The sequence below is a fragment of the Nannospalax galili genome, unplaced genomic scaffold (assembly GCF_000622305.1).
Source record: "Nannospalax galili isolate Female #2095 unplaced genomic scaffold, S.galili_v1.0 scaffold765, whole genome shotgun sequence".
Lineage (NCBI taxonomy): Eukaryota > Metazoa > Chordata > Mammalia > Rodentia > Spalacidae > Nannospalax > Nannospalax galili.
Window position 1 is genome coordinate 2,679,281 of NW_008352647.1, and position 27,801 is coordinate 2,707,081.

The 27,801-nt window shown below is 49.8% G+C and overlaps 2 protein-coding genes across 3 annotated transcripts in view; one reads left to right on the top strand and one right to left on the bottom strand.

The window, feature by feature from the left end:
• LOC115067076 overlaps positions 1-63 on the bottom strand; it is a 9,529-nt gene extending 9,466 nt beyond the window's left edge. The window contains exon 1 of the mRNA XM_029554320.1: positions 7-63. Within this exon, the coding sequence (XP_029410180.1) occupies positions 7-63 (57 nt within the window). The remainder of the gene's footprint in view (positions 1-6) is intronic.
• Positions 7-27,801, top strand: part of Plcg1 (phospholipase C gamma 1) — a 34,572-nt gene continuing 6,777 nt past the window's right edge. Inside the window, exons 1-20 of one of the 2 annotated variants that reach the window (XM_008849586.3) lie at positions 7-278; positions 19,632-19,784; positions 19,894-19,987; positions 20,103-20,150; positions 21,917-22,001; positions 22,097-22,180; positions 22,405-22,439; positions 22,636-22,708; positions 22,800-22,901; positions 23,089-23,207; positions 23,291-23,376; positions 23,450-23,570; positions 24,255-24,423; positions 24,537-24,659; positions 24,739-24,840; positions 24,919-25,106; positions 25,410-25,610; positions 25,683-25,802; positions 25,884-26,064; positions 26,971-27,048. In XM_008849586.3, the coding sequence (XP_008847808.1) occupies positions 62-278; positions 19,632-19,784; positions 19,894-19,987; positions 20,103-20,150; positions 21,917-22,001; positions 22,097-22,180; positions 22,405-22,439; positions 22,636-22,708; positions 22,800-22,901; positions 23,089-23,207; positions 23,291-23,376; positions 23,450-23,570; positions 24,255-24,423; positions 24,537-24,659; positions 24,739-24,840; positions 24,919-25,106; positions 25,410-25,610; positions 25,683-25,802; positions 25,884-26,064; positions 26,971-27,048 (2,379 nt within the window). In that variant the 5' untranslated portion in view covers positions 7-61. The remainder of the gene's footprint in view (positions 279-19,631; positions 19,785-19,893; positions 19,988-20,102; positions 20,151-21,916; positions 22,002-22,096; positions 22,181-22,404; positions 22,440-22,635; positions 22,709-22,799; positions 22,902-23,088; positions 23,208-23,290; positions 23,377-23,449; positions 23,571-24,254; positions 24,424-24,536; positions 24,660-24,738; positions 24,841-24,918; positions 25,107-25,409; positions 25,611-25,682; positions 25,803-25,883; positions 26,065-26,970; positions 27,049-27,801) is intronic. The other variant, XM_008849587.3, reaches the window with a different exon arrangement.

Here is a 27,801-nt window from a genome sequence, read left to right on the forward strand (position 1 = left end):
CCTTGCCGCTGCCCGCCCCCGGGCCCGCCGGGCCTGCGCCGTAGCCCCCGTCTCTGGAGCCATGGCGGGCGCCACGACCCCCTGCGCCAATGGCTGCGGGCCCGGCGCGCCCTCCGATGCCGAGGTGTTGCACCTCTGCCGCAGCCTCGAGGTGGGCACCGTCATGACTTTGTTCTACTCCAAGAAGTCGCAGCGGCCGGAACGGAAGACCTTCCAGGTCAAACTGGAGACGCGCCAGATCACGTGGAGCCGCGGCGCCGACAAGATCGAGGGGGCCAGTAAGTGCGCCCCCTCCCCGGCCTGGCCCGCTGCGCGGGGGCGGCGAGAGCGCTGCTTCGCGCTCTGCCCGCCTTCCGGACAATTGGGCAAACTTCGGGGCCCTCCCGCCTCCGCCAGGCCGCGGGTGGTCACTCCGGGCTGGGGGCATTCGAGTCTTGGATCACCTGATCATCCCAGCACGGTCGGAGCGTTCCAGGCCCTTTGCCCTGAGACCTAAAACTCCTGTCTGTGAACCAGGCTTCGAGCCCTTAGCCCCAGGGACCGGTGTCAGCCGTGTGAGGGGCAGCCAACGGGCCCCCACCCAGCCCGAGAACCTGGGGGCGCGTCCAGCCGTTCCCGCCCACTGTCGTTTCTCCTGAAAGTGCTGTATGAAACTCTCAGACCTCCAGGCTGGGTTTACACAGGGACCTTTGGGATCCCTAAGTAGAACTTGGGCAGTAGAACTTAGGACTGGGTTGGGAGCAAAGCTGGGACACAGGGAAGAAAGTGGTCCTTTTTAGGAGTTGGAAGGTACTGGCTGCCTTTTCCCTGGATGCTTCTTTTGTCCCAAAGCTGAGTTTTGGAAGCCAATGTGGGTAGGCAGACACCCAAAGCTGGAGCTGAGGCTCTTGGTACAGGGACCAGGTTCCTTTGCCTTTGCAAGCATGTAACCAAGAGCTTGGCCCCAGGATCAGGTACTCCTCTCTGGAGCTGGCAGCCAGTTGGAAGGCTAGTCCTTTGTGTTGCATGTCCGGTGGTCACAGGGAGCCCAGAGCGACTCCCCTGGTTTCCTGCTTCAGCCTTCCCAGGCCTGAGTTTGGCGCTTTTGCACAGGTCTCTGGTAGGAGGAAAGAAGGGAGGGTGTGAGAAACCTCATATCTTCCTAAGAGTCATTTGCCTTCGTGTGAAGCTGGATGGGCACTCAGCTCTGTCCTCCAGTCTCTCACTTCCCAGCTGAGGAGATGATGTATCTGTAAGTCCAGGCTATGAGTTGCTTCCTGCAGAGACCCCAGGAGACTTTAGGAGAGATTCAGTCTCAGAACCAGGTCTATGTTAGAGAAGTGGGTGGAGATCAGGAAGTGGCAGCACAAGAGAAGGTCCCACAGATCTTCCTGGGTATGGTGTGCATGTGTGTAGGTGGGTGAGGAGATGGGGAGGAAGGAAGGTCTTGTGGTGAGGCAAACTCTAGATCTGACACACTGCCAAACAGAAATGGCACTTGCCATTGTCAGTGACTGTATCAGCCCTGGCAGTCATTGGGAGAACAGCGTGGAGGGATATACACTGCAGGAAGTTGAGACAGCCTTGGGAAGGTCACCCAGACATCAGATTGCAGCATGGGCCCCTCTTTTTCAATTGTAGTACTCCCTGCGTTTAAGTGGTGGCATCAGCAGTGTTCCCTGATAGCCATCTCTTGGGTAACAGCTGCGTTCTTACATGTGACCAGCAGGCAATAAGTATAGCCTGTTGGTTGAAGGCATTTGAAGCCTGTATGTTAGTTGTGTGTCACCCAGCCAGCCAGTTACTTCTCTTCTCTGGGCCTTGGTTTCCTCTGTAATCTGGGCGTGGTATTACATCATAGTATTATATATCCACCATAAATGGTTGGTTGCGCTCTGGATTAAATGAGATAGTTAATGAAAAGTATGTTTTTATTTATTAAATATTAAATATTTAATAAATAGGAGCTGACACATTGCAGTGGCTCACATATTGTAGATGTTTATTTAATAAACAGTTTTACTAGTAATAACTAGACCCTGGACTGGGAATGTTAAGGTAGGGTCTAGTGTGGCTGTTGAGAGAGGGAAGAGGTACAGGAAGGAGGAGGACTGAGACCAAGTTCACGTTTCACTAAACTTGCTACTTGGAAAAAGAGAGGAAATCATTCCATTTTTCCCCAGCTCATCTACCCACCTGTAGCATAGAACAATGTTTCAATCGAGAAAATGTTTGTACATTGACTTCTTTGTATATTGGGGTCTGAGCAGAAGGAAGGGGTTTGGGAGGGGATCAAGTGGTCCATTGTATCTCAGCCTGGTGTTTGATGGGAGCAGGAATTCAGGGGACCTCATTTCCCGAGTCCCGTGGATCAGCCGGAGACAAGTTCTCATTGGTAGCTGAGACTTGAGAGGCATGGATGGTTAGACAGAAAATGCCCAGGCCCTTGGATTTTGGAGGTCCAGATTGAAGGAGTCTAGGGGGGAAGGCTGGCAGGCTAGTGTGGAGTTCAGCCCTTGTAGGCGGCACCTCCCACGAAGCCCTGCCCCATGGCTGCCCACTGTACCTCACTGCTTTGGTGGGTTCTGAGCCTCTTGCCCAAATGCCTCAGGTGTTTGACTTGTTTTCTGCTAACTGTAATCAGTGCCTAAAGCCAGGCCAAAGAGATAGATATTGCCAACCTCAGTGTGTCCAGGACGTGAAGAGAGGGTAACTGTGGGTGTGAAGGAGAGGTGCAGGGGAAGTGCAGATCAGACCTCGTTCTGTCTGAAGTCTGCTTTCTCACTTTGCCACTTGTGAAACAGGCTAGCACCTACTTATTTCTAAGGTAGCAGTTTGGCTTGAAAGAGGTAGAAAGTGCTTTGTTTGGTGTTAGGTGCTGTTTGGTTGTGTGGTGGTGGTGTGACAGGAATCAGATTGGTGTTTGGCTTTTTGTGTTGCAGAAGTTTAGTGAATAAAAAGCAGTTGCAGACTTCCTGCTGAGTGCAAAAGAGGCATTTCACTGTGTTCTGTGGCTAACCCTCACAAAAGGCGCCTGCAGGGTTGTCAGGAGCACCACCTCATTCTATAGGTTAGGAAGTGGAAATGCCGGGAGTGCTCCATGCCAGTGTGACCAGTCTCAGCTGAGCCCAGTCCTCACAGGGATGATCAGTGACTGAGCTCTCAGGTTATAACGCTGGCAGTGGCCCTTAGGCCCCACATTGTCTGTGGCCTTAGGCCCCTTGTGAGGAGAAACTCATGCTTATACTGTTCGTTACAGGCAAAGACCACTTGAGCGTCTGTACTCTAGACAGCCTTCCTAGGCTCTGACTCCCCATGTTTCCATGTGGTGCCTTTGTGGTGAGGTGGTTCAGATCCGTGTTTAGTGAGGTAGTCCAGTTGAGGACCACTGTCAGCATAGTGGCCCGAGGTGAAGACTCTGGACTTTGGAGCTACAGGCTTCTATCTTTGGCTGATTGGTAGTAGATACTCTCTGGATGCCACACCCTCTTAGGTGGTAAATGAAGACATGTCCTTGCCTTCAGGGAAACTTAAAACTGACGATTCTAGCCGGGCATGGTGGCACATGCCCAGGCTGAGGCAGGCCAATCTCTGAGTTCAAGGTCAGCCTGGTCTTCTTAGTTCTAGACCAGCTGAGTCTACCGGGAGACCCTGTCTCAAAAGACCGAAACAAAACAAAAAAATCCTGTCAATTCTGACTGGCACCTTTGATGAAAACAAGGTGGAGAAAGAAATACCTCACTGTCTTGAGGTGAATGGACTCGGGGGGGGGGGTAATATTGGGAGCAGCTGCTGGGGTGCAACCCTGTGGTTGTGGGCATCCTACTGGCAAAGAGAGCAGTGTACCATAAGGCCTGCTTTGAGGTTGGGCCGTGACTAAGATCACTGTGCAGATGCCTGCAAGGATTCTTTTGTGCTGGCTGGGTACTCCAGTGGGAGAAGGGCAAGAGCACTTGTCTAATCTCGAGAGCTAGCCATCCCTACCATGTGTTTCCTCTCTCATTTTTCCAGGGGAACTCAAACCTCTTGCTGTTAGCACCCCAGACTTGCCTGATGGGGAGTTTCCAGGTCCCCCATCCAGGTGGGGCTCTGTTTCCTTTGAACCTAAGGCCTGCTTTAGAGGTGATAAGGAAAGCTGAACACACCCAGTGCTGGGAAGCCCAACACCTCCAGCTTCTCCCAGGACTTTGTGTTGGGGAGGTCTACATAGATGTATAGACCTGAGTTGGATTTCCTCCGGGTGGCCCCTTGGAATAATGGGCATTTATTTGTTCAATAAACATCATTCAGACACCTCTTATTTGCCTAGTGCTTGGCACCAAGACTTCAAAGGATGGGTAAGATGCCGTAGGTGGGCCGAGTGTGGTGGCACAGGCCTTTAGTTCCAGCACTTGAGAGACAGAGGCAGGCGGATCTCTGAGTTCCAGTTCCCTGGGGCTACAGGGAGACCCTGTCTCAGAAAGACCATAAAAAAAGATGTGGTATGTAGCATTGAGGATCTTTTGAACTAGACAGCCTTGGAAGCTGTGTTATTAGATATTCTATTGAAGGTCTCTACAAATAGCTCTGAATGCAAAGGAGAGAACCAGGGAAGAAGTTAAGAGTTTGTATGTGCTTAGCTGTAAAGGCTGGGGGTCACCCCTGTAAGGCTTTGGAATACATTTGGTGTGATAGAGATGAGGCCGAGAAGGTTGGGGGGGCCAGCCTGGAGAAGGTCCCTGTGTGCTGTGCTTGATGGCCACACAACTGCCCATCAGCAGTGGGAATCTGCAGACAGTGGTGGAACTGGCATACCTAATTATCTGTCAGAGATGTTGGGGAAGAAAGTGAACTGCAGTTTGCAGAAGAATACTGATAAAGGTCCAGACAAACCCTCCTTGTGGAGGAGGCAGGACTAGAATATCATGATGACAGAGAGGAAAGGGGCCAGGTCTTGAAAAGTGAGACAATAGAGTTCGGTACTTAAGGCAAAGATTGGGCTGTGAGCTCCGACTGCAAGGGTTATCCTGTTGTAGTGCTCACTTGTTCTGTGACCTTGACCATGTACTTTGTCCCTCTGAGCTTCTCATCTGTAAACAGCATGTATTTCAAGGTTTTATGAGAATTTGATGAGAGTTTGTGTAGTGTGCTTGGCATCAAGTGTGGCATGGTGTACTTGCTTAGTGTAGAATTCTGACAGGAGGGAAGTAGAGTTGCGTCCCCTGGAGGGACAGGTGGAAGGAGAGTGGATGTGTGTTTGTGGTTAGGGTCTGGAGTCCTTTGATTCTGGGCCTGAGAGGCTGCTTACTCTTTCTTGCAGCTTTCAGCAGTGCCTGCAGTCAGGACTTTTTCCCATGGTGGGCATTTGTACAGAAGACAGCAGACTGGAAGCTGCTTTTCCTGAGGGGAAAGGCATCATATTGACCTGTCTCTAAGCCAGTTCTATGCTGAACTGGCCTCACCTTACCATCTGAATGCACCATAGGGAGAACCTGTCCTCCAGGAAGTGCCCTGCTACTGCCCAGAGTGATAGGGCTTTGTCTGTAGCATCTGCCTCCCTCAACTTAAAGCATCTCTTTTCACATTTTCCCCTTTGCTGTGGAACATGGCTTCAGGGACAGTATATCCTCAGGTGGATACATTGCAGGAGGTGGTGAGGCCTGAGGTTATAAAGGCCTAGCGTTAGGCCTTCCTCTCTGGAGACTGATTCCCCTCCTCCCCCTTAGAAAGGGGAAAAGGTCACTGTGCACTTTGGGGAGACCTAGGAGAGCTGGGAATGGGATAGGAGGAGTGACTGTTCTGGTGCTCCTTGTAGTGCTCTGTTGCCCTGGAGGAATCACTGATAGTGACAAAGAGTAGCCTGGGGTGTCCTTGACCAGATAGTCATACTGTTTTCCAAAACAGCTGTGGGGAGTCAGGTGTGTGGCTAAGGCAGTCTCAGCCTGTGACCCTGGGTAAGTTACTTTAGCCTGTCAAACTGTTCTCTAAAAACAATTTCCTAGTTGGGTGTGGCAAGTTCAAGGCCATCTTGGCTGCTGAGTGGATTACTGACCAGCCTAGGCTACAGAATGAGACCTGTCTCAAAAAACAAAAACATTTCTCCTCACAGAGTTATAGACTGATGTTAATAGAGGAAGATTACATACGAGAGTAAGAAATTATTTTTAAAAAATGGCCAGCACAGCATTTGATGTTTAGCGTTCTTTCCTTTCTTGGTGTGAACAGCAGAGCTCTGTGTCTTTCCACTGGTGAGCACGGGCACAAGTGGCTGCTCTAAGCACCTGGCTGGCAATCTACTGTCTGCTTGTTTTCTTTGTTCTCTCCTTGAGTCTGCATACCGAGAACTAGGAGTACGTGGTGTGTTTTCTCAACCACTGTATTGTTTGAGCTTTGCAGTAGCTCCAGGAGTCCAGAGAGGGCAGGAGTTATTGTCCCTCTCTTAGAGAAGGAAACCAGGGTCCCAAGAGTGAGATTCATGGTTGAACATAGAATTTCTGAGTCTCGCTCTAGTATTGTTTTTTCTTCTACTCCAGGAACGTGACAATAAAGTATTTTATAGATACTCTCCTCTATCCTGTCATTTACCCAGACCAGGCTTCTATCTGTGGACAAGCCAGACACATTGCCTCCATTCCAGAGCCTCCTGCTCTTGCCCTTGTCATGATACCCTTCCCCAGATGCTTAGCCTTCCCAGACCTTGCCCTTAAAAGAATAAAGGTAATAACTGACGTGGCAGCCAGAAGCACTTTACCTCTGGACTGACTCCTACTGGCTCATGGTAACAACATCTCTACAGAGGACAAAGGATATGGGGTACAGTGCTCCAGGTGCTCCATTAGAAGCACCTCTTCAGGCTTCTAGTGTGTCTCCATTCACGTGGCCCTGGCTGGTGTGTGTCTGCTTCCGACTGGTTTATAGTTGCCAGTTTTTCACTCGCCTGGTTTTTTTTACCTCATTCTCTTTTTTAAAGGGAGAAAGCAAGCAAGCAATCCAGTTTTCTTGGGCCCCAGTAGCTCGCTAAACAAGCAAGTCACCACTTGTGCTCCCAGCTTCGTACTCAACATTGCTCACTGTAGCAAGTATTGTGGAGTTTAGTAACGAACATCCAACAGTTAGAGCAGATAAAGCCAGAAAGGACGGCCATCAGCAGCCAGACAAAGTAATTACAGGGTGTGCTGAGTGCTGTGAAGGAGACAAGAGGCTATTCCGTCCAAAGGATGGGTGAGAGCATGCTGCAGGGGCAGAGAACCCTCATTGACAGCAACAGAGGTTCCTTTGTCCTTTATGCTAGGCGTGCATGTTCACCTCAGCCACACCACTGTGGTGCAGACTAGTCTAGAGGGGGATTTGGAGCCCAGCAGTTGGAAAGGAATGGTTTTCTGGATAAGGATAGTACAGTGCCTGTGGCCCTTAGCCCCAACACACTTGCCCTTACTTGAGCTGCCCCCTGAGCCTGGTCTGTTGTGGCCACAGCGTTTCACCACAACCCCAGAATTAGAGCCTCTTGCCGGCTCTCATCATGACTGCTCCCAGGGCTCCTTTGCTTCATGTGCTGGAGCCTCCAGAGAATGGGAATCCAGAATCCTGCAGGGTTCTAGGGAGTATGCTTATCAGTGCCCAGAGAGCCAGAGAAAGAAGTATCAGGCCACGAGCTGAATACGGTGGCGAAGACGCAACAGAAACAGTGGAGTTGGTTGCTTTGGGGAAGGGCAGTGATCCCAAGAGTTGGTGCTCAGAGAGTCTCCACTTGATTCCTGGCTCAGCCCTTCATGCTCTCATGCTGTCCTTTCAAGAAGAGTTTTTGAGGTGGCATTGGGCTAGCCTTTGAGAGGCTTAGTGTCTTTAAGCCCAGGCACAAGTGCTAGCGCTCTTCCCTCATCTCCTCGGAACCAGGCCCATTCTTGGGGAAGCAGGGAGGGGCTCCTTTTTATAGCCCGCATGGAGGCTTTGTGTATAGGCTGTGCTACTTCCTTCCGGCTCTGGTCCTTCCAGTGTTGGCCAGAGGCCCTGGCTTCAGCAAAATTCAGGATGTGGAGTAAATGGGGTGAGGCTTTCTCTAGCAAAAGATTGACATCTCCTTTACTGAGCCCGGGCCTGGCACAGATGAGTTGGGAAACAAGAAAAAAAGGTGACTTGGTCCTTGATCCTGAGGAGTTTGCAGTCTGAAACATGCAGCAAACCAGAAAGTCAGGGTTCACAGGAGACAGTGTTGCCTTAAAAGTGCTGAGGGCTGAGTCTGAGGACTGGGGGGGGGGGATCTCCTTGGCAGCCCATCTTGTTCTGTGGGGTCTGTCTGCCACTGACTTACACATTAGTCTTGGGTAGAAGATCTGTACAAAGGTTCTTGAAGAGAAACATGGACACTATAAAAAGTACATGGTCTGGCAGAAGCTCTAGGTCCTGGCACTTAACTGGCCAGACTACTGAGGGCTTGGGCCCCAGCAAGTTTGACAGCACTTGTGTAGGATCTAATTTTTCTCCGCCCTAACTGGGGTATTCACTTCAGGATTGACTTCCTGGAGATACGGCTGAATTGAAGTCCTATGAAATGATTGTTGTGGGCATGTGTACCTGAGGGTCAGCGAGTGTCCTTGCCTTGGCCTTCTCTGACATAAGAGTAACCCTTAACAGCTCCTGGGTTCTTATGGGGTGCGCAGGGATCCCGGGGCACCAGCTGCTAGCGTGGCACCGGTCCCCTGCACGCACCTGGAAGGCGGCGGGTCCCGCAGCGCGTTGCCGTGTGTCCCTGCTTCTCTGGTCTCTGTGGGTCTCTGCTACCGAGGCTGGCTCGGTCGAGTTCCGCCCCAATTTCACCCGTGCACTCTCTAAGTTCAGGGCCCGTCAGCTGCCGGGTCACGAGGAGAGGTGCGGGACGGCTAAAGCTGGATTCCCGTGAGTCGATGATGGAAGGATAGCACCCCCGGGGAAGACTGGATCGTAGGCAACAAGACACGGGACTCAGCTTAGTCAGTGTTACAGCTCTTTATTCAGTGACTCAGCTCGGCTCCAAGTCTTGGTGATCCAGCTCCAATTATTGAGGAAAAACCAGGACACTTTATACCGTGGGGGTGGTAGTAAAAACCTTAGCTGATAGGTACTTTTAGGATGCCCCATTTACATGTGGCGGTAAGCTCCTGCCAGGCTGTCAGACTGCCTGAAAATCACACAGGAAAACCTGGCATTTCCAGAGCCAGAGGCCATGTTTCTGTGGCGGCTACTTCAAAAGACAGTCAGGAAGATGCCAGGGAAGCATCCTGCTGAAAAAGGAGTCTCTACATTTGAATCCGAGCCTGTGGGCTTTCCGGACATGAAGAGACTACTACTTTACACAGCAGGAGTCCCCAACAGGTTCTGGCTGTGTATGTGTGGGTATTGTTGAGGGAATTCTAGTCTCATGGGGTAGAGTAACTCTGATCAGCCTTGGGCCCAGACAGTGTGAGCCCAAGTTCATAGAGTGACTAACCCTAGGAAGGTGAGAAGGAAGGCCTCAGCCACAGGTCTCACAGGTTTAGAGATAGCAGGTCGGTCGTAGCTCTGACTTGGAGATAGTAGGTGGGCACAGCCATTGACAGGGCGGCCCTCCTCTGAGCCTTCGCATACATACTTGTCCCACCTGATACTCCAGATGTTTGGACATGGGTCTTCTCTTCCACCCCCATCACTTCCTCCACCCACAACAGTAATTGAGCATAAGTCCCAGCTGGGATTGTGGCCTTCCTTGAGATCATGTAGCATATCCACTAGGGAGGTGAGGAAGGTAGCATGTCACTGCCAGGGATTTTTATGGACATCTTCTTGAGGTCAGCAATGACACGAGAACAGAATACCTGGTATGACTGCTCCCGAGAGGCTGTCCTGATTTCTTCCCTAAGTACTGGCTCAAACTGGAAGCATGAAGCTCTGTATAAGGATATTAGTAGGGGGCACAGGGAGAAACAGTAAAGCTGGGGAGGGGATGAGAGGAAATTTGAAAGCATCTAAGCCAGACTTCCTGGGAAGGCAATGAACAAGTGAGTTTGTGCCTCTGTGGATTGAAGTCAAGAGACTAGATCACTAACTTAGGTCTTGCTTCTCTAAGAAACACAGAGGAGACAAGAGAGTGACTTGGGCTGGCATGGCCCAAAGGGAGTATGATCAGATGCTGTAGAGGGGCTGGGTCATATAGCTTTAAGACAGGAGAACTTGGGGTCTGCAGAGATGGGGCCTTCTGAGTCACCAGGCCTCCAGTTTGATGACTGACTTTGTCGTTGAGAACTAATCCCAGTGGTTCTCTGCTGAGGATTTCAAACTGGCACCGCTTCCACAAGCAAGAGGTAGCAGTAACACAAAATCCAGAGAGCTGGGAGCCAGGGCTAGGTGGTGAGAAAGCAGAAGTTCGGGAGTTCTGAAGGGGAACGCCTTCCCTTCCCATCTTCCTCTTGTCTCTCCACTTCAGTCTGAAGCTGCTGTGGTTTCCTTTTTGGGAGAGAGACCCCAGATTTTCCTTTTACCTTCTAACCCATTGCATGTTCTGTGTTCTTGGTTGGGCCTTACAGACAGGGCAGTAGGGAGGCCTGCAGGTGTCCTAGGCTGTAGGGAACAGGGAGGGTCTCATTTATCTGCTGAGCAGGAGAGGCTGGTCAGCCAAGACTCACTATATTTTTCTTCCTTTACACAACTTAAGTTCCCTCTGGGTATGGGGCTGTGAAGGTGGTCCATGCTCTTAGGAATTTTGCATTCTAGTGGAGAAGATAATCAAAACCTTAAAATATACACACAGGTGCTTGTAAAATGGCTCAGCAGGTAAAAGCACTTGCTATGCAAGCCCAAGGATCTGAGTTCGATCCCTTTCAGAAGAGAACTGACTCCTGAAAGTTGTCCAGTTGTCCTCCAACTCCCCCCCCATACACATAAATAATAAAATTAATTTTTAAAAATCCACATACCGTTACTGCTGTGGTGAGTGCCACCAAGCAGCAGCGCACACTTGGAGTCCTGCCGCCTTCCCCTCTGCATTGCTCCCACTTGGCTACATCCCACCCAGATCCCAAGGCAGTACAGCACATGCCTAAGGAACATACAGTCTCAGCTTTGAAATATTGTTGGCTTAGCCACTCACCAGTTGTTACCTTGGGTGGGTTCATTAACCTCTGCGCTTAGTTTTCATACTTGGGAAATAGGAACCTAGTTCTTGCTTCATTGCGTTAGTTGTAAGGATAAAGCAAAGCAGTTTTATGAGCTTTATGTAATGTGCAAAGTAAATATGCAAAAAATGAGTGACAGGATGCCAGATGCCACTCTTGCTGCTGCTACCCTTCCCACCCAGCAGAGGCCTTATCCTCTGTGCTTTGCAGCTTCTCAGAACACGTCTGTAGACTTTAACACAACATATCGATCATTGTGTACAAATTGAATCCACATTGAAGCTCTGTGAGGTACCTATGTTCCAAGTATGAAGCCCTTATAGGTGGTTAGTGAATATGTTTAATCATGAATAATAAAGTTGCATGTGAAAGATTGGGCTGGGGACTAATGAGAGAAAAACGAATCTTTTTTGCGTGTGTGTGTGTGTGTGTGTGTGTGTGTGTGTGTGTGCGCGCATGCGCATCAGTGTGCCATGCGGAGGTCAGAGAATAACTTGAAGAGTTGGTTCTCTTCTTCCCACTATGTGGAACCTAGGGATTGAACTCAGATCTTCAGACTTGCAGCAAGTATTTTTAGTCATTGAACCATCTGGCTGGCCTCAAGAGGAGGGAATCTAAAGGGTGCTTCTGAAGTTTCAATGTGTGTATCTATTTGAATGGTAATACCATTGGCTAACCCAAAGGGACATGGTAAGAAGCCTGGGGTTTTGATAGAAAAGACAGTTTTGGTGTTTGAGGTTTGTCTTTGGGGTTTTGGGGGGTGAGGGATGGAGTAGATGCATAGGTAGAAATAGGAAGTAGGCAGTGTATAGGGTCAGAAACTGAGAAGCTGGAGATGTTTTTTGACATGTCTGTACATCAGGTAATTACGGCTGTGGGCATGACTAGCATTGAGGGGAGGGCAAGGCACCAGCAGAAGATAGGGCTTTGGCCTGAGCCTTGATGAAAGCTAGTATTCAATGGAGATTAGACCTGTAGCTCACAAAGAAGCAGGAAAGTCCAGGCAAGGTTGTGTGGGAAAAGTCAAAAGCAGAACATCAAACAGCAGGGAGGTTGTGAGAGAACATGGCAGAAAAGGCAGTACACCTAATATGCTGATGTCTCTGTGACCTAATATACTATGGAGGCATTCTATGATGGTTGATTGGTTGGTTGGTTTGCTTGCTTGCTTACTTGCCTGTTCTTTGAGATCCCGGACCGTCCTGGGATCTGGCTCTAGTGGGCCCTAGCTTCTGTCCAATAGCTAGAAGAATAGCAGACATGCGCCATCTATAAAAAACATGGCCGCTATCAGCCTCTTGGAAAGCAGAGATACTTGGGTGACCATGGCTACCTGGAGAGTCATCTGTGTTCAGAAAGAGAAGCTGGGGAAATAATATTTTTTCCAGCTCCTACCTTCCCTGGCTGTAGCCATCAAATCCACTGTAGGCCATGTATAAATACATGTCAGCCTTTCAGACCTGCCTTCCATGGGGGACGTAGAGACCCTTTACATACCCAACACCCTAGACATCTCCCTGTTGTTCTATGTTTTGTATGACCTCATAGTTATCTGCTTCTCCATCTGTTTCCTCCATCAGGCAGGGGTTTTCTGAAGGGCAGGAACTCAAAACCTTATTGATCTGTTTCCCCAGGACCCAACTCAGGGCCTGATGTGGAGTAGATAGATGCCTAGTAACTAACAGGATGATGGAACAAATGAATAAACATCACAGGTGACTGACTGCTCTTCTGGCTCTGAGAGGTTTCTGTATGAGCCTCCTTTCTCTTCCTTCCTCTGGGACTCAATGCTGTTACCACCTGGACTGGGTGAGAATAAGGTATGTCCTAGGAAAAAGGACTGCCTGCCTGGGCAGTGTGATGCCCTTTGACACCTCTCTTCTTTTCCCCTGTATTCCCAGTGCCTGAGCTGACACTGCCTTGGGGATACTTGAGAGGCCACCATCTGCCATAAAGCACCATGTGATTATAAGAAGACCCCTTGGACTCTCTATTCCTCATTTATCTAAAGAAGAGATTCCTCTAGAATCTAGGCTCTGTATTGGTGAGGATCCTGTACAGATGTGACCTAAAGCAGTTAGTACATAGATAGCAGTGCAAGGTCCTCTGTAGGGGATCCTACAGACCTCCATCTAGCTGTCTAAATGACCTTTTCCTGTTTACCAAGGTAGGAAAGGGGCTGGATTCAGTCAGACCCAGCTGCTCTTGGTCAGGTGTTCAGGGAGTCTCTTGTGGGCCTGAGTTGGTTTGGCTAAGGTTCCTGCTGTGTCCTGAGGAAGGGTCACCATTTCTTTGTCCCACAGCCGCCAGTATGGTAGCAGCTGCTTGCCGACAGGCTCTGAAAGGACAGTGTGTATCTTGACATCACCTTCCCTTTTCCATGTGACTCTGACCCTAGATGTGGGACCCCTATCCGCAGTTCTGTAATTAAGGTCTTGAGTTTGGTGGTTAGTCTCCCTTGCCTTTCCAAGTTCTGCTGTTTCTAACCTTGAAGAAAAATTAGTTGGCTTCCAGGGGCTGTGTGCTCTGAAGAGCCCTAAAAAAAGCTTTGTATCTGTGTCTCTCTCTCTCCATCTCTCTATCTCTCAGGTCCCACTATTATTAACCTTTTTTAAATTTAAAATTTTAATTTTTGAGACTTTTATACATGAGTACTATATTTATATCATTTCTGCCCCCTCTCTCTCCCCTCCACGTCCTCCTGTGTCCCACCCCCACTCACTGAAATTCTTGACCTCCTCTTTAATTATTGTTACATATGTGTGTACGTATATACATACACACATACAGAACTTACTGAGTCCATTTAGTGTTGCTCATATGTACACATGTTTAGGTCTAACCACTCGGGATTAGATACTCCTTGAGAATACTTGACTCTTCCTTTCAGCACCCGTTGACTGCTTGAACTCTTCATCTAGGAGGGAATTCACATGTGTTACCATTATTTATGTCTAGTTGAGGCAACCATATTGTTGAGATTTCACGGGTTACCCCTGTCCTTTAGGTTTCCTGCTCTCCTGGAACACTGTCTAGGTTACAGAATACTACTCTAATGCCCATCTCTGTAGTGGCTGGACAGGATGATTGTCCCATTGCGATGGGCAGGAGAGCTGATGGCAGGAATGTGCCTGGCCTGATGTCTGGGAAAAGTAGGAGTGGGTTTTGGAGACTGGAAGCAGCCTTCCTTCAGAGGAGCACTCACTAGATGGGTCCTCTGTGTGCTCTATTCTCTTCTTTCCCAGGCTTCATTTAGCTTGTCCGGTAGCAGCACTGTCTCATCTGCCCACTCAATGAATAGAGCGCTCCCCCAGGTATAGGAATCTGTTCTACAGAAGCAGGGCCTCATCCATCCCTAAGGTGTCTAGCTTCACAGCTTTCAAAGTGCTTGGGATTAGTTCTCAGGATGGTGGCTCAGAGGAGGAAGCAGTCTTCTAAAGGGACAGTGGCTGCCTTTACTGGCATGTTCTAAAGGTTCTCGCTGTCTGTGCACACATAATCCAGATGTTCTGAGTGAGGCTGGTCTCCAGTCTGTGGTTTCAAGGCAGGAGTCTCTCCCTGTGCTGAGGAATAAAGAGATGTGCGAAGAAGGGATGAAAAAGGAACATTACCTTTCCAGAGTCTGCTGCTTGTATAAGCTTTGACTTGGCAAATTTAGTTTTGTGGCCTCTACTGCCCAAGTACAGGCTGTAAGCACCTTTTCTTCTACCTAACCAGAATACAGACCAGTCTGAGGTTGGGGTAAGGGTAGGTCAGGGCTGCTGTGCCCAGGTGTGTGTTTGGTTAGTAGTATGTATACAGCCTCACTGATAGCCAGAGAGGAAAATAGGCTTGGTATTTGTGACTTCGGATCTGTTGATCTCTTTTTTTTTTCTAGACCCCATCATGGGGATACATGTGCCTAGACTGGGGCAGAGTGAAGATGGAGTGCTATAGGTCCAGGAAGCAGTGTCTTTTTTTTTTTTAATCATTTTTTTTAATTTTTAATAACTACATAATTAGAAGAAGCATTTCACTACAACTTTAACATATTCAGTAACACACTCCAGAGCGAGAGTACATCTCTTTCACAAGTGGGTGCAAGTTTCTAGGTTCACAGTTGAATTAATACAGTTATACAATATTGAACTCAGTATAAGCCCTGTAAGACATAAAATTGAATGAGTTTTTAACCTTTAAAAAAGATCTCCATTTCATTTTAGAATATAGCAATGTCTTTTCTTTTTAATTTTTATTGTTTTTATTTTGTGTATGAGTATATTGCCTGCATGTATAGAAGTGCACCTGTGTCATTCAGTGCCCACAGAGGTCAGAAGAGGGTTTCGGATTCTCCTGGAACTGGAGTTGCATATGATTTTTAGCCACTATGTGGGTGCTGGGAATAGAACCCAGGTCCTCTGCAAGAGCAGCCAGTGCTCTTAACCGCTGAGCCATCTCTCTAGCCCCCCCCCTTTTTTTTTTCTTTTCTTTTTTTTTAAGGACAGTGTCTTAGAGCATGTTTGCATACACTAAGAGTCCTTTTCCTCCCCACATGGTACTCTGATCTGTGTGAGACATAATTGTAAAATGATTGCTTAGGTACTTTTCTTTGTGGCGTATCTTCATAAAACTCTTTTTGGTTTGGGTTTGCCCCCTTAGCAGAGCCCTGGCAGACAGCTATGTTCATCTCTCCTGTTACCAACTTTCATAGGTCCCATGTCAGTAGCACCAGGCACACAGGTCATTCCCAGCAAGGCCTTCACAGTAACCTTGTGAGGTGAGAGGAATTCCCGGTTTTCCAACATGGGAACTGAGGCTGAAGGAATGAGAGACTGCCAGAGCCTCACAGCTGGAATTTAAGACCCTCATGGTTCATCTTCGCTCTCCTACATAGGCCTGACAGCTTCATGTCTGAGGCAGACTTTTCTGATGGAAAGAGGCAAACCTCCTCCAGGGGCAGGGAAGAGAGCAAAGCTCCCAGGATCGCCTGGTGTACCAGACAGTCTAGCCTATGAAAAGTTTTTTAGCCCCCAGAGCTGGCATGAGATGCTAGTTCTTGGCATCAGTTTGGTGGTTCCTGATACCCCAGAGACCTTCAAGATATGCCTGTAATCTCAGCACTCTGGAGGATGAGTCACGAGGATCGTGAGTTCTAGGGCAGCCTGTGCTGCCATAAAGAGACTGTCGAACAAAAAGAAAGAGAGGTGTGTGCCAGGGAGGAAGGGAAGACCAAATCTTTATTTCTTTGTAAAAATTTGTGAAGATTAAAGGACTGGGTCTTCTTACTTCCCAGGCAGCGCACTTTATTATAGTCTGCCATAGCCCTGTTTGGAATGGCAATACTCAGGGTACACCTAAGCCTAGATAAGCCTCCCTTGGCCTGAAGCCCTGGTCCTTGGAGGAGTGAGCATCTGGAAGCTGAAAGCTCCTGATGGCTGTACTAGCCAGGTTATGCCCACTCAGTTTGGGGTGAGCCTCCAATTGAGGCCCTCCCCTCTCAGCCCCCCCAGGGCCCAGTTGTGGAATCTGCCCTTACCTTCAGAGACTTCTTCCTCCTCATTCCCCCAGCCCCTGCATAACCGGGACCTTCTCAGTGTCTTGGCTTTCTTTCCAGCATTCTCCCAAACATTTCTCTTCTGTGGTTCTTGGGAGTCGAGGGGAGTGGGAGGAGGCTGGCTCACAGATCTCCGGGCATAGGGCATGAGTCTCCTGTTCCTCCAAGCAGTCCTGTCCCCCGCCCCACTTGTCATTTATCACACAGAAGGTCTCACCCAGACCATGGCTGGCTCAGCCTTCTGTTCCCACTCTGTAGCTAGAGTAGAGGCCATGTCTGACTAGGGAATCTCCTCTCCATGGTGACAGTTCTTCGGGACCAGTCTGGGCTTTCTCAGATAAGGGAACCTATTGCATTTGTTCTGGGGTCCAGGAGGATGGGTGGAGGCAGCACAGGCTGTGTTTCAAGGGCCTTGTAGAATATCTCATTTCTGACAGACCCTTTTCAACTTACTTTTGACTTGGTAGACTTGGAGGGCATCAGAGCCAGGCTGGTGTCTCCTTATAGGAGGAAGTACAAGTGATCACATACGATCATTGTGGGCTTGGGAGAGTAGTGTGTCTGGCCTCCCTGCTCTATGCCTGCCTGATCCCTATTTAAGCATGTGCCTGCTCTGACTTCAGACTGGACTTTGTAGAAATGTGTAGAACAAAGAACAGGCTGTAGCTCACCTAGGACCCACTGACTGCCTGTGTACACACACACACACACACACACACACACACACACACACACACCCATCCATCCATACCCATGTGTGTACAAGAGTCTACAGCTGCTTGCTGAGTGGTAACCACTTTATTGTGGACTGTCCGGGGGGGACCGGAGAGCAGAAGCAGGAAAGCCCCTACTATGGACCATGTAGACCCTGGCCTGTATGCACCGGAAAAATATTCTAGTTTCTGTTTCAGAGGGCAGAATTTATGGTGTTTGTGAGGTGTCTGATCTGGGCATTTCCCCTAATGGAAGTTCTTCTTTCCATCTTTAGAAACTGTTCTCAGTCTGGGATTTTATGACCCAGATTCCCACTCCCTATTTATACCTGAGTAGAATGACTCAGTTTTACTCCATCCCCATTCCTCCCCTACCCATGTGCCTGTGTTTTACTCATTTGTTCATTCAGTCATTCAGCATGTAGTAGAGGGGCTCTACTTGCCCAGGGGGAGATGAGGAACATGTATTTTCATAGCAGCATGAGACATTAAGAGGATGATCACTGCAGGCTGGTGTTTCTCATTTGGTAGGAGAGAGCAAGGGGGAGAATGTAGTCAGGCCAGGGCCCAGGGTGACAGGGGCAGAAACATGTGCTGTTCTTACTGTGGGTGTGGCTTAGTTTGGATGGGTCAAAGAAGAGGGGAAGGAAGGCAGAAGCTCAGAGGTAAATCTCTGAGCTCTATCATAAAGAACCTTTAGCACTTGGGAGGGGAGTAAATGGATTTACAAGACAGGTCCAAACTGTTTTGTGAAGGTTCAGAGGAGTCAGGAAAGGGTGGCAGTTTGGTGAGAAGTAAGGCCAGCAGCAGAAAAATCAGGGCTTCCGAAAGCTGGCGGGCTTTGCTAAGGGGACAGAATTGTGGCGGTAGATCTGGGGTGAGGGTCAGAAGTGATGCCACTGTGACCATGCTCAAGGGACAGGACAGAAAGAATGCAAGCTGGTGGGTGGGGACTGGCCAATCAGTCTAGGGGCAGAACATTTTAAGTTCCCAAGCTGAAGAAAAGCTCACAGTCATGTCTGTTGGCCAGGCCTAAGTTTCTTCCATTTGACCTGATTGTCCCCGAATCTCTCATCCTGGGCTGAGTGTTTCCTGCTGGCCAAGGAGAAGCTATGGCAAGATCTCTCAAACCTGGGCTCAGAGCTTCCACACCTGCTGGCCATGGAGCAGCTCCCTCCATGTGGTGCACACAGGGCGGGTGCTTTCAGCTGTGACTGTGGTCTCACCAGCATCCTCTTGGCTGCTCCTGTTACCACCCTTCACAAGGGAAGCTGAGGGACAGAGTAGTTGTCCCTCTGCTAAGACTACACAGTTAATGTGTGGTAGGATTAGGGTTCTTCCTCACCTCAGTGTCTGTGAACACTGTTTCTACAACCCTGTTGTCCTGAGAAACTCAGGTCCTTAGATCTTCAGTTGATAAGACTGCAACTGGGAGAAATTAAATGAGTCTCTAGCAAAGAGTTGCTCCATCTTTCACTTAAGTTAGTGGCCAAAGCAGATTGTTTGCCACTCAGGCCCATTTACTTGCTTCACCTGTGCTTGTGAGAGCATTTGAGGACTCTTTCATAGCTGAGATAAGGAAGTGGACTAAGCCCAGATACCTACCTGATGTACTTGGACAGCCAAGGCCTTAGCAAGAACTAGATCTTTTGCTCAGACTCATATGGGCATGTCTTTGGAGTATGGGATATTTCAGGACTTAACCATTGTTCAGGACTTGAGCCAACATTCTCAGGGATTCTGAAGCCCATTTGGACCTACCCAGCCCTGCCCCTAGGACTTTATGATTGGGTCCTTGTGTGTGTTGTGTTAGGAAGTGGTCCATATGAAATAGCTTTGGGTCCCCGTTATTCCTTCTGGAATCTTCACTCTTCTCCAGGTCAAAGAGTCCAGGCTGCACTCTCAGCAATAGAATAAAGATGGGTAAAGAATACCACACAGACTTCTCTGTTGCCAGAGAACCCTGTCAGCCTTTAGACCAAGTGCAAGCACTCACTCATGCTCCCCGCCTTTGTTCTTTTTTTTTTTTTTTTTTTTTTGAGCCACTATGTTGGCTCAAGTTACTATGTTGTCTTGGCTGGTCTTGAACTCAGAAATCTGCCTCCTGAGTGCTGAAATTAAAGGCGAGAGCCATTACATCAGCCCATCTCTTTTTTTATCATGTGGGCTGCCTGTGAGTGGTTTTGAGTTCTATCTCAGAGAGGGGAATGTCGAATCTGGGGGGCACGATTAAGAAAGGCAGGCTGTCCTTTTGATAGTTTGGGGAGACCCCAGCCTGACGTTGGCCCTTCACTACCTTCCTAGTTGATATTCGTGAAATCAAAGAGATCCGCCCAGGGAAGACTTCTCGAGACTTTGACCGCTACCAAGAAGACCCTGCTTTCCGGCCAGACCAGTCACACTGCTTTGTCATCCTCTATGGAATGGAATTCCGCCTGAAGACCCTAAGCCTGCAAGGTGGGAGACAAGGGCTTGGAGGAGGCAGGGTATACTCTGGGTAAGGGGAAAGCCCACCAGCCCTTGATCATATGGGAGGCATATGCCCTTACTGTTGCTCTGCTCACAGCCACATCTGAGGATGAAGTGAACATGTGGATCAAGGGCTTAACTTGGCTGATGGAGGACACATTGCAGGCAGCCACACCCCTGCAGATTGAGAGGTAAGACTCATCTCTGATGTGGTTAAGGCCAGATGTCTTAGAACTAGACAACAGAGACTTCAGGCTTTGCCCTAGCTGAAGAAATGGCCCTTACTTTAGACTTCTCTCTCTCCAGGTGGCTCCGGAAACAGTTCTACTCAGTGGACCGGAACCGTGAGGATCGGTAGGTTCTCATGCCCAGCAGGTGGGTAGAGATGCCTTTGAGTCAGAGGACCCAAAGTAGTGACCTGCCTCAAGTGGACCAAGGAGTTCTAGCACAAGCATTGCAAGCTGATGAGGGAAGCCAGTGTTCTCTCCCAATGGGCAGAATGTTTGCATAAAACTGGCTCTGAGTGTCCTATAAGGGTGGCTAGTAGTACATGAGGGAGTACTTCAAGGTGCTTTCAGGCCTGGAGTGCCCCATAGGCACCAAGAGATTGGGCAGCAAAGACCAGATGGCATGCTCTACTATACCATGATAAAGGCCCTCTGATGGTCCCAAGAGGCAAGCAGTCATGGGGAGGTGCAGAGGAGTGACATGCCCTGACTTAGAGTTTGCTCAGGATCATGTTGGCTGCTGAGTAGAAGGCTCTTAGAAGCTGTTCACCAGTATAGGTAAAGGACGAGAGGGCTTGGATTGGGTTAATTATGATAGGAATTAGCTGGATTTGGGCTGCATTGTTTTGTTTAAAATTGAGCCAGAATAATTTCCTGACCTGTTCATTTGGGGATGTTGAAGAGGGAACTCAAAGATCAGTAGGCTTTTTGGCTTGAGCAGCTAGAAAATGAAGTTGCAGCCTGAGACAAGAAGACAATGGGAGGAAGACATTGTGGGGAACTCAGGGGTTCAGTGTGGATAAAGGTTTTATGATACACATTAGATGTGCAGGTAGAGGTAGAGTCACCAAGTGGGTAGAATAAGTTCAAAGGAGAGGTTGGGGCTGGAGGAGGTAACATAGGTGTGTATAGGTGATATGGAAAGCCTGGAGGCAAATGAGATTGCTTGGGGTACCTGGATATCAAGAAAAGGGAAGAGGCCCAATGGCTGACTCCAGACAACTCCAAACTGGGGTTGAGGAGGGATTCGTGAAGACTGTAAGTTAACCCTGTGTTTAATGACATGATGGGTGTAGCATCTGCAGCCAGTGCTGAGCAACTTAGGGCTATAAAGGAAGTGTGGGTAATTCTTCTAGGAGTTTTACCACAGAGCGGGAGGGGGCAACAGCTGTAGAAATAAGCAGGGCAAGATGGAAAGACAGTCTGTATCATGGTGGGAGTCTACAGACGGAAAGATGGTAAGCAGAGGCTTCTGTCCCCTTCCTTGAAAGTGGGGCCTTTGGCAGCACCTACCTGTCTGACAGGGTCAAGTAACCCAGTACCTGCTCAAAGCAAGCATTTACTCTACAGCAGTTGACTGCTGCTACAGAGCTGAGTGCCCCTCAGGGAAAGTTGGTGCTTCTGTCAGACTGAGGGTTCAGCCAGCCCCCTGTCCAGGCCAGGAGCTTTCCCAGGCAGCAACAGCTGCATTTAGCTAAGTGTGCCCACCCTTCCCTCCCTGCTGGTACTTACATTGGGTTGCTGATGAACCTAGGGGCTGTGGATTCCAAGATACCCCAGTGGGTGGCAGGTATTGTGAGTGGGCACTGCCTTCTGCCCTGGACAGGCTGACCACCATCCATAGAAGGGGAGGTGGGGGCATGAGCAGTCCTGGGTATGATTGTTGGAAATTGCTTCTCTTCTGTGCCTGACCTGCTTACCCTTGGTCACGTCTTGCTAGAATATTGGTTCACTGAGGCCCAGAGAAAGGAAGGAAGGAACTTCTGTTGGTCACAATGAATTTTTGATCCAGTTTTGCCCTTAGGACTACAAGTTCTCAGAACCTAGTTGTTTACTGTTCAGCTTTAGGCGGGGCTCAGCCTACAGCTCAGAAAGATATCCCTTTTTTCTTAGTATATCAGCCAAGGACCTGAAGAACATGTTGTCACAAGTCAATTATCGGGTCCCCAACATGCGCTTCCTCCGAGAACGGCTGACGGTAAGGGCCACTCAGGACTATCTACTGGCCAGTCAGAGGAGGCTAGTAGTTCCTCAGCGAGGGGCTGACTGGCATTCCTGCTTTGTCCCACATAGGACCTGGAACAGCGCAGCGGGGACATCACCTATGGACAGTTTGCTCAGCTGTACCGCAGCCTCATGTACAGCGCACAGAAGACGGTGCATGAGTCATTTGCCCTCCCTTGCTCTTGCCCTTGTGTCTTACTTCTTCCTCAGCCCTGCATGCTCAGCCCTGCTGCCCTGCTTGGGGACTTTTCGACGCCATTACTCTACCCTCCTCCTGAAGTCCACCCCCATCTGCTTCCCCAGCCTTTTTTTCCTAAGAGCCCCTTTCCTCCATGGCCTCCAGGGCTCTAGCCCTGACTAGATTCTGTTTTCTACAGATGGACCTCCCCTTCTTGGAAGCCAGCACTTTGAGGTTTGGTTTGGAATAGGGCATTGGTTCTCCTCTGGATGATTCCAGATCCAGATGGGAAGCAGCGGGAGGGTGAGGCATGGTGGACTCTTTGGAGAGCTGTACTAAGTGGGACTTGGGTTGTGCTTTGCAAGGGTCCCCTTGTCTGTGGACTTTGACAACCAGCTAACAGCCAGACACTTATCTTCTCTCCCTGCAGAACTGGGGAGCGGCCAGAGCTCTGTCGGGTATCTCTTCCCGAGTTCCAGCAGTTTCTCCTTGAGTACCAGGGGGTATGGCTGGGCAATGGCTGGGCCAGGGAGTCAGGCCAAAGGGCAGGCTTATCATTAGAGGCCTTTCCATGACTCCCTTTCTGCCTAGCAGGAACTATGGGCAGTTGACCGCCTTCAGGTGCAGGAATTCATGCTCAGTTTCCTCAGAGACCCCTTGCGAGAGATTGAGGAACCATACTTCTTTTTGGATGAGGTGAGCCCCACCTTCCACATCATTCTGCAGAAAAAGTAGGTGGGATGAGCAGAGCTCACCTGGGCCTTAGGTGCTCCTACTGTTCCCTTGCCTAGCTCAGTTGACTGAGCACCCTCTTGTTCTCTTGACTCCATCCCGGCGGCAGCCAGGACTCACTTTCTTGCTCCTTCCACATTTGCTCCTGCAGTTTGTTACCTTTCTGTTCTCCAAAGAGAACAGTGTGTGGAACTCCCAGCTGGATGCCGTGTGCCCAGACACCATGAACAACCCTCTCTCCCACTACTGGATCTCGTCCTCGCATAACACGTGAGTGTGGCTCTCTCTGTCCATCCAGCCTCTTCTGGGAGGGAGGAGGGTCCACTAAACCACACCTCTCCTTGCTTATCTAGGTACCTGACTGGGGACCAGTTCTCCAGCGAATCCTCACTGGAAGCTTATGCTCGCTGCCTGAGGATGGGCTGTCGCTGCATTGAGTGTGCGTGGGGCCCGGGGTTGGGGAGGGAAGGTAGAAGGCCTACCCGCTTGACCATGATGATGTTGCTCCCTAGTGGATTGCTGGGACGGCCCAGATGGGATGCCAGTCATTTACCACGGGCATACCCTTACCACCAAGATCAAGTTCTCAGATGTCCTGAACACAATCAAGGAGCATGCTTTCGTGGCCTCAGAGTGAGTGGGTGTAGAGGACATGGGGGCAAACTTAACCTCTAGCCCTCTCACTCCTGGGACCCCTCACATGGCTTGCCCCTACATTCCTGCTCTTCCTCTTCTACTCTTGCTCAAGTCATTGTTTCCTACTTCTTACCTCTGTTCCCTGCATCTTTGCATGGCCACCTTCATGGGTCCTCTTCAGCCTGTGGGAAGCATTAAGTTCTTCCTCAAAGAAACTTGTCCATAACTGTGGTCTCGGGTATCCTGTCAGCTCCTTTCCCTTCGTAGTCCAGAAAATTATCTGTGTTCCCTATGAGCCATTCTTCAGTCCCTATCCACTACCAAACCTGCAGTCCCCAGTCTCAACTCACTGAAAAGATCTTCAAGCTAGGCTGCTTCTCATCTTTCCCAAAGTATTTGGTGTGGAGTATGTCTTGAACTGCTGAACAGCTCTATAGCTAGACTAACTCTGAGGTTACCTTTTGCAGCACTTGACACTCTTTGGTTCCTGCTGCCTAGCTGTCTCTTGAGGAGCTCTGTTAACCTACCCAGGGCTACCTCCTCTCTAGGAGAGGTCCTGTGGTCAAAGTGCCCCCAGTCCTTGGCTCTCATCATTTCACACTGTAAGGGCCTATTTGGGCTAAGACTTGATCCCACAGAACCATGGGGTCTGTATCATTGTACTCACCTATTGCCCTTTAGGTACCCAGTCATCCTGTCCATTGAGGACCACTGCAGCATTGCCCAGCAGAGGAACATGGCCCAGTACTTCAAGAAGGTGCTTGGGGACACACTCCTCACCAAGCCTGTGGACATTGCCGCTGATGGGCTCCCCTCACCCAACCAGCTCAAAAGGAAGATTCTTATTAAGGTGTGGCAAAGGTGGTGGAAGGAGCCCACACTTCCCAGTGTCTCTCTGCTTGCATTTTGGTCCTGGGTGAAGAGGTGGGGCAGGCTTTCCTATGACTTGCTCTGCTCCCTTAGCACAAGAAGCTGGCCGAGGGCAGTGCCTATGAGGAAGTGCCTACTTCTGTGATGTACTCTGAGAATGACATCAGCAACTCCATCAAGAATGGCATCCTCTACCTGGAAGACCCTGTGAACCATGTAAGGCCTAGCTGAGCTGGGCATAGTGGAGCAGGGTGATGGGGGCTTTGGCTCACAGTTCCCTTTTGGTCTGTTCCAGGAATGGTATCCCCACTACTTCGTTCTGACCAGCAGCAAGATCTACTACTCTGAGGAGACAAGCAGTGACCAGGGCAATGAGGATGAAGAGGAGCCAAAGGAGGTAGAATTGTCCCAGGAATTCAAGACAAGTCAAAATTGAGACAGGATTACTATCTTTGCTCTTTCTCTCCTGTCATAGGCCAGTGGGAGCACAGAACTGCACTCCAATGAGAAGTGGTTCCATGGGAAGCTCGGGGCTGGACGAGATGGGCGGCACATTGCTGAGCGCCTCCTCACCGAGTACTGCATTGAGACCGGGGCTCCTGATGGCTCCTTCCTAGTGCGAGAAAGCGAGACCTTTGTGGGCGACTACACACTGTCTTTCTGGTAGCCACACCCAGCACCATGCATATGCTTAGTCCATGTATGTTCTTAGACATACCCAGAGATAACCACAGCTAGCATTTCAGCCTTTGGTTCCAGGCTTTTCTGTGGAATATAATTTCTTTCTCATACATGCATTTTCATTTTTATCCTGTATGAAGACCTCCTGAAGGGTTGCCCACTGTCCAAGTTCCTTAGGAGAATGCTCTCTGACTCTTTGAGACTCTGTACTTTACCTGGGGTGGAACTTGGTTTCTGGAACACTGGCCCATTTTTCATGCCTCTCCCATCCTCTGTTTTCCCTAGGCGGAATGGGAAAGTCCAGCACTGCCGTATCCACTCTCGACAGGATGCCGGTACCCCCAAGTTCTTCTTGACAGATAACCTTGTCTTTGACTCCCTCTATGACCTCATCACACACTATCAGCAGGTGCCACTTCGCTGCAATGAGTTTGAGATGCGCCTTTCAGAGCCTGTTCCACAGACAAATGCCCACGAGAGCAAAGAGTGAGTAGAGGGATAGGGGAGGTGGGCAGGGACACAGGCATGCTATCAGGGCCTGACTTTGCCTGTCTTCAGGTGGTACCATGCAAGCCTGTCGAGAGCTCAGGCTGAACACATGCTGATGCGTGTACCACGTGATGGGGCTTTCCTGGTGCGGAAACGGAATGAGGCCAACTCATACGCTATCTCCTTCCGGTGAGAAGTGCTGGAGGTGGTATGGGTTCTTAGTAGGGTCTGGACTGCCCTGACCCTGTTCACTGTTGTGTCGTTGCGAAGGGCTGAGGGAAAGATAAAGCACTGCCGAGTCCAGCAGGAGGGCCAAACTGTGATGCTGGGGAACTCCGAGTTCGACAGCCTTGTCGACCTCATCAGCTACTACGAGAAGCACCCCCTGTACCGCAAAATGAAGTTGCGCTACCCCATCAACGAGGAGGCACTGGAGAAGATTGGCACAGCAGTGAGAAAGCCATGGGGGGCATGACAGTGCAGTTAGAAGACACCCAGAATCTGACAGTCTCTGGATAATCTGGATGTGCTCACAGCGAGTGCTGGGTGCTTTGGAGTTCATAGCAGGAGCTCTGAGATAACATGCCACAGTGTAGCTACCAGTAGGATGTCTTAGAGGGAGTGACACCTAAGCTGTGCTTGGAAAGAATGGGGTGGGCATTCGAGCAGGATCCATCCCTATGAGCCCAGGGGTAGGTAACAAAGGTCCAGGAAATCACAGGCAGAGGTGTGCACACACCAGAAATATGCCCATGGGCTTGGCCTGGGTGTTCTGGCAAGAGAAGCAGCTACACAGAGCAGGTGTATAGATCCCTCAGGCCTATGGGAAGATTCCAGGGGGCTAAGAAGGTGCTTCTGGGAATGCAAGGGTTGGTGAGGGCCCTGGACCAGTGTTGTGGTTTTTAGTAAAAACAGGCATCTCATGCAGGATCAGTTGAAAGAGTTGTCATTAGTGACATTTGGTAGCCAGGAAGGGTCCTGCTTTTCCGAGACAGAAGCTCAAATGGTGGGAAAGTGAACAGGAGGGCCTTCTTCCTAACTTGGGGCTCAGCCACTGAGCAAAATCATGGAGTACATGGTGCCTGTGGTAGATCAGCTGCAGGCAGCTCAGGAGGCATCAGCATTTGGGTCTTCAGAAACTGAGGTGGTAGACCTTAGGTAAGAATGTGTAGGAGAGGGGATGAATCCTGGAGTTGGGGATCCTGGTAGGTCAGGTGTCAGCGAACTAGGCAGACTTGATGACTTGGAGAAGAGGGCCAGGTAGAAGCAAGCTGTGCTTCAGAGAAGGAAGTGTGAGCTAGCAGGTGCTTTTATCTGAACACTGGGGTGTTAACATCACGTTCTGTCCTGATACCAGGAGCCTGATTACGGGGCACTGTATGAAGGCCGCAACCCTGGCTTCTATGTGGAGGCAAACCCCATGCCAACTTTCAAGGTACAAATGTGTCCTCAGCACAGGAAGCCCAGTAGAGGGAGGGGAGTTCCCTGGCTGCTTGGGGCTTGTATTTCTGTGTTCTGGCCCATCTGTGGTTGACATGGAGAAGTGGTAGTTGTGGTTTTCTGAGGCCCAAGAGGTTGTGAGAATTGTGTGGTTGGCACATGACCGCAATTCTCCCAGGGGCAACCAACTCTAACCCGTGTTTTGGGTCAGCACTGACCCTTCTTCACTGATCCTTCTGAGTGAGCTGCATGTCTTGCATGGACAGGTGCAGAGCAGAGGCTAGAAGGCACACTGGCCAGTCATTCCCTTCTTGATGAAGATATGTCAGAATCTTCCTGGTTTTGCCCTTTAGTGTGGGGGAGATTGCCCTGTTCCTTTGACAGCAGAGTGCTGTCAAAGATGAGTGATAGAGTCCCAGCCATGCCTAGAAGACTGCAGGTCCAAGGGAGGTACACAGGGCCACTGCACACAAACTCTTCCTGTCCTACCAGCCCTGACTCCTGGGAGCAGGTCCAGTGCAGGGTTCCTTGGAGAAAGCCCTCCTTCTTCTTGTCCTGTTTGTCCGGAAGCTTCCCACAGGGCAGAATTGAAAACTCTGCCTCGGATTGGTTCCCAACAGTGGCACCTCTCACTGGCCTGAGCCCAGGCTGGGAAGATCAGGCACATGTGCATATACTTGTGCTATGCTGGGTCCAGTGGTAGGGAAGGCCCCTCTGCTTTATTTACCCTGTACGACCCCACGTGTCT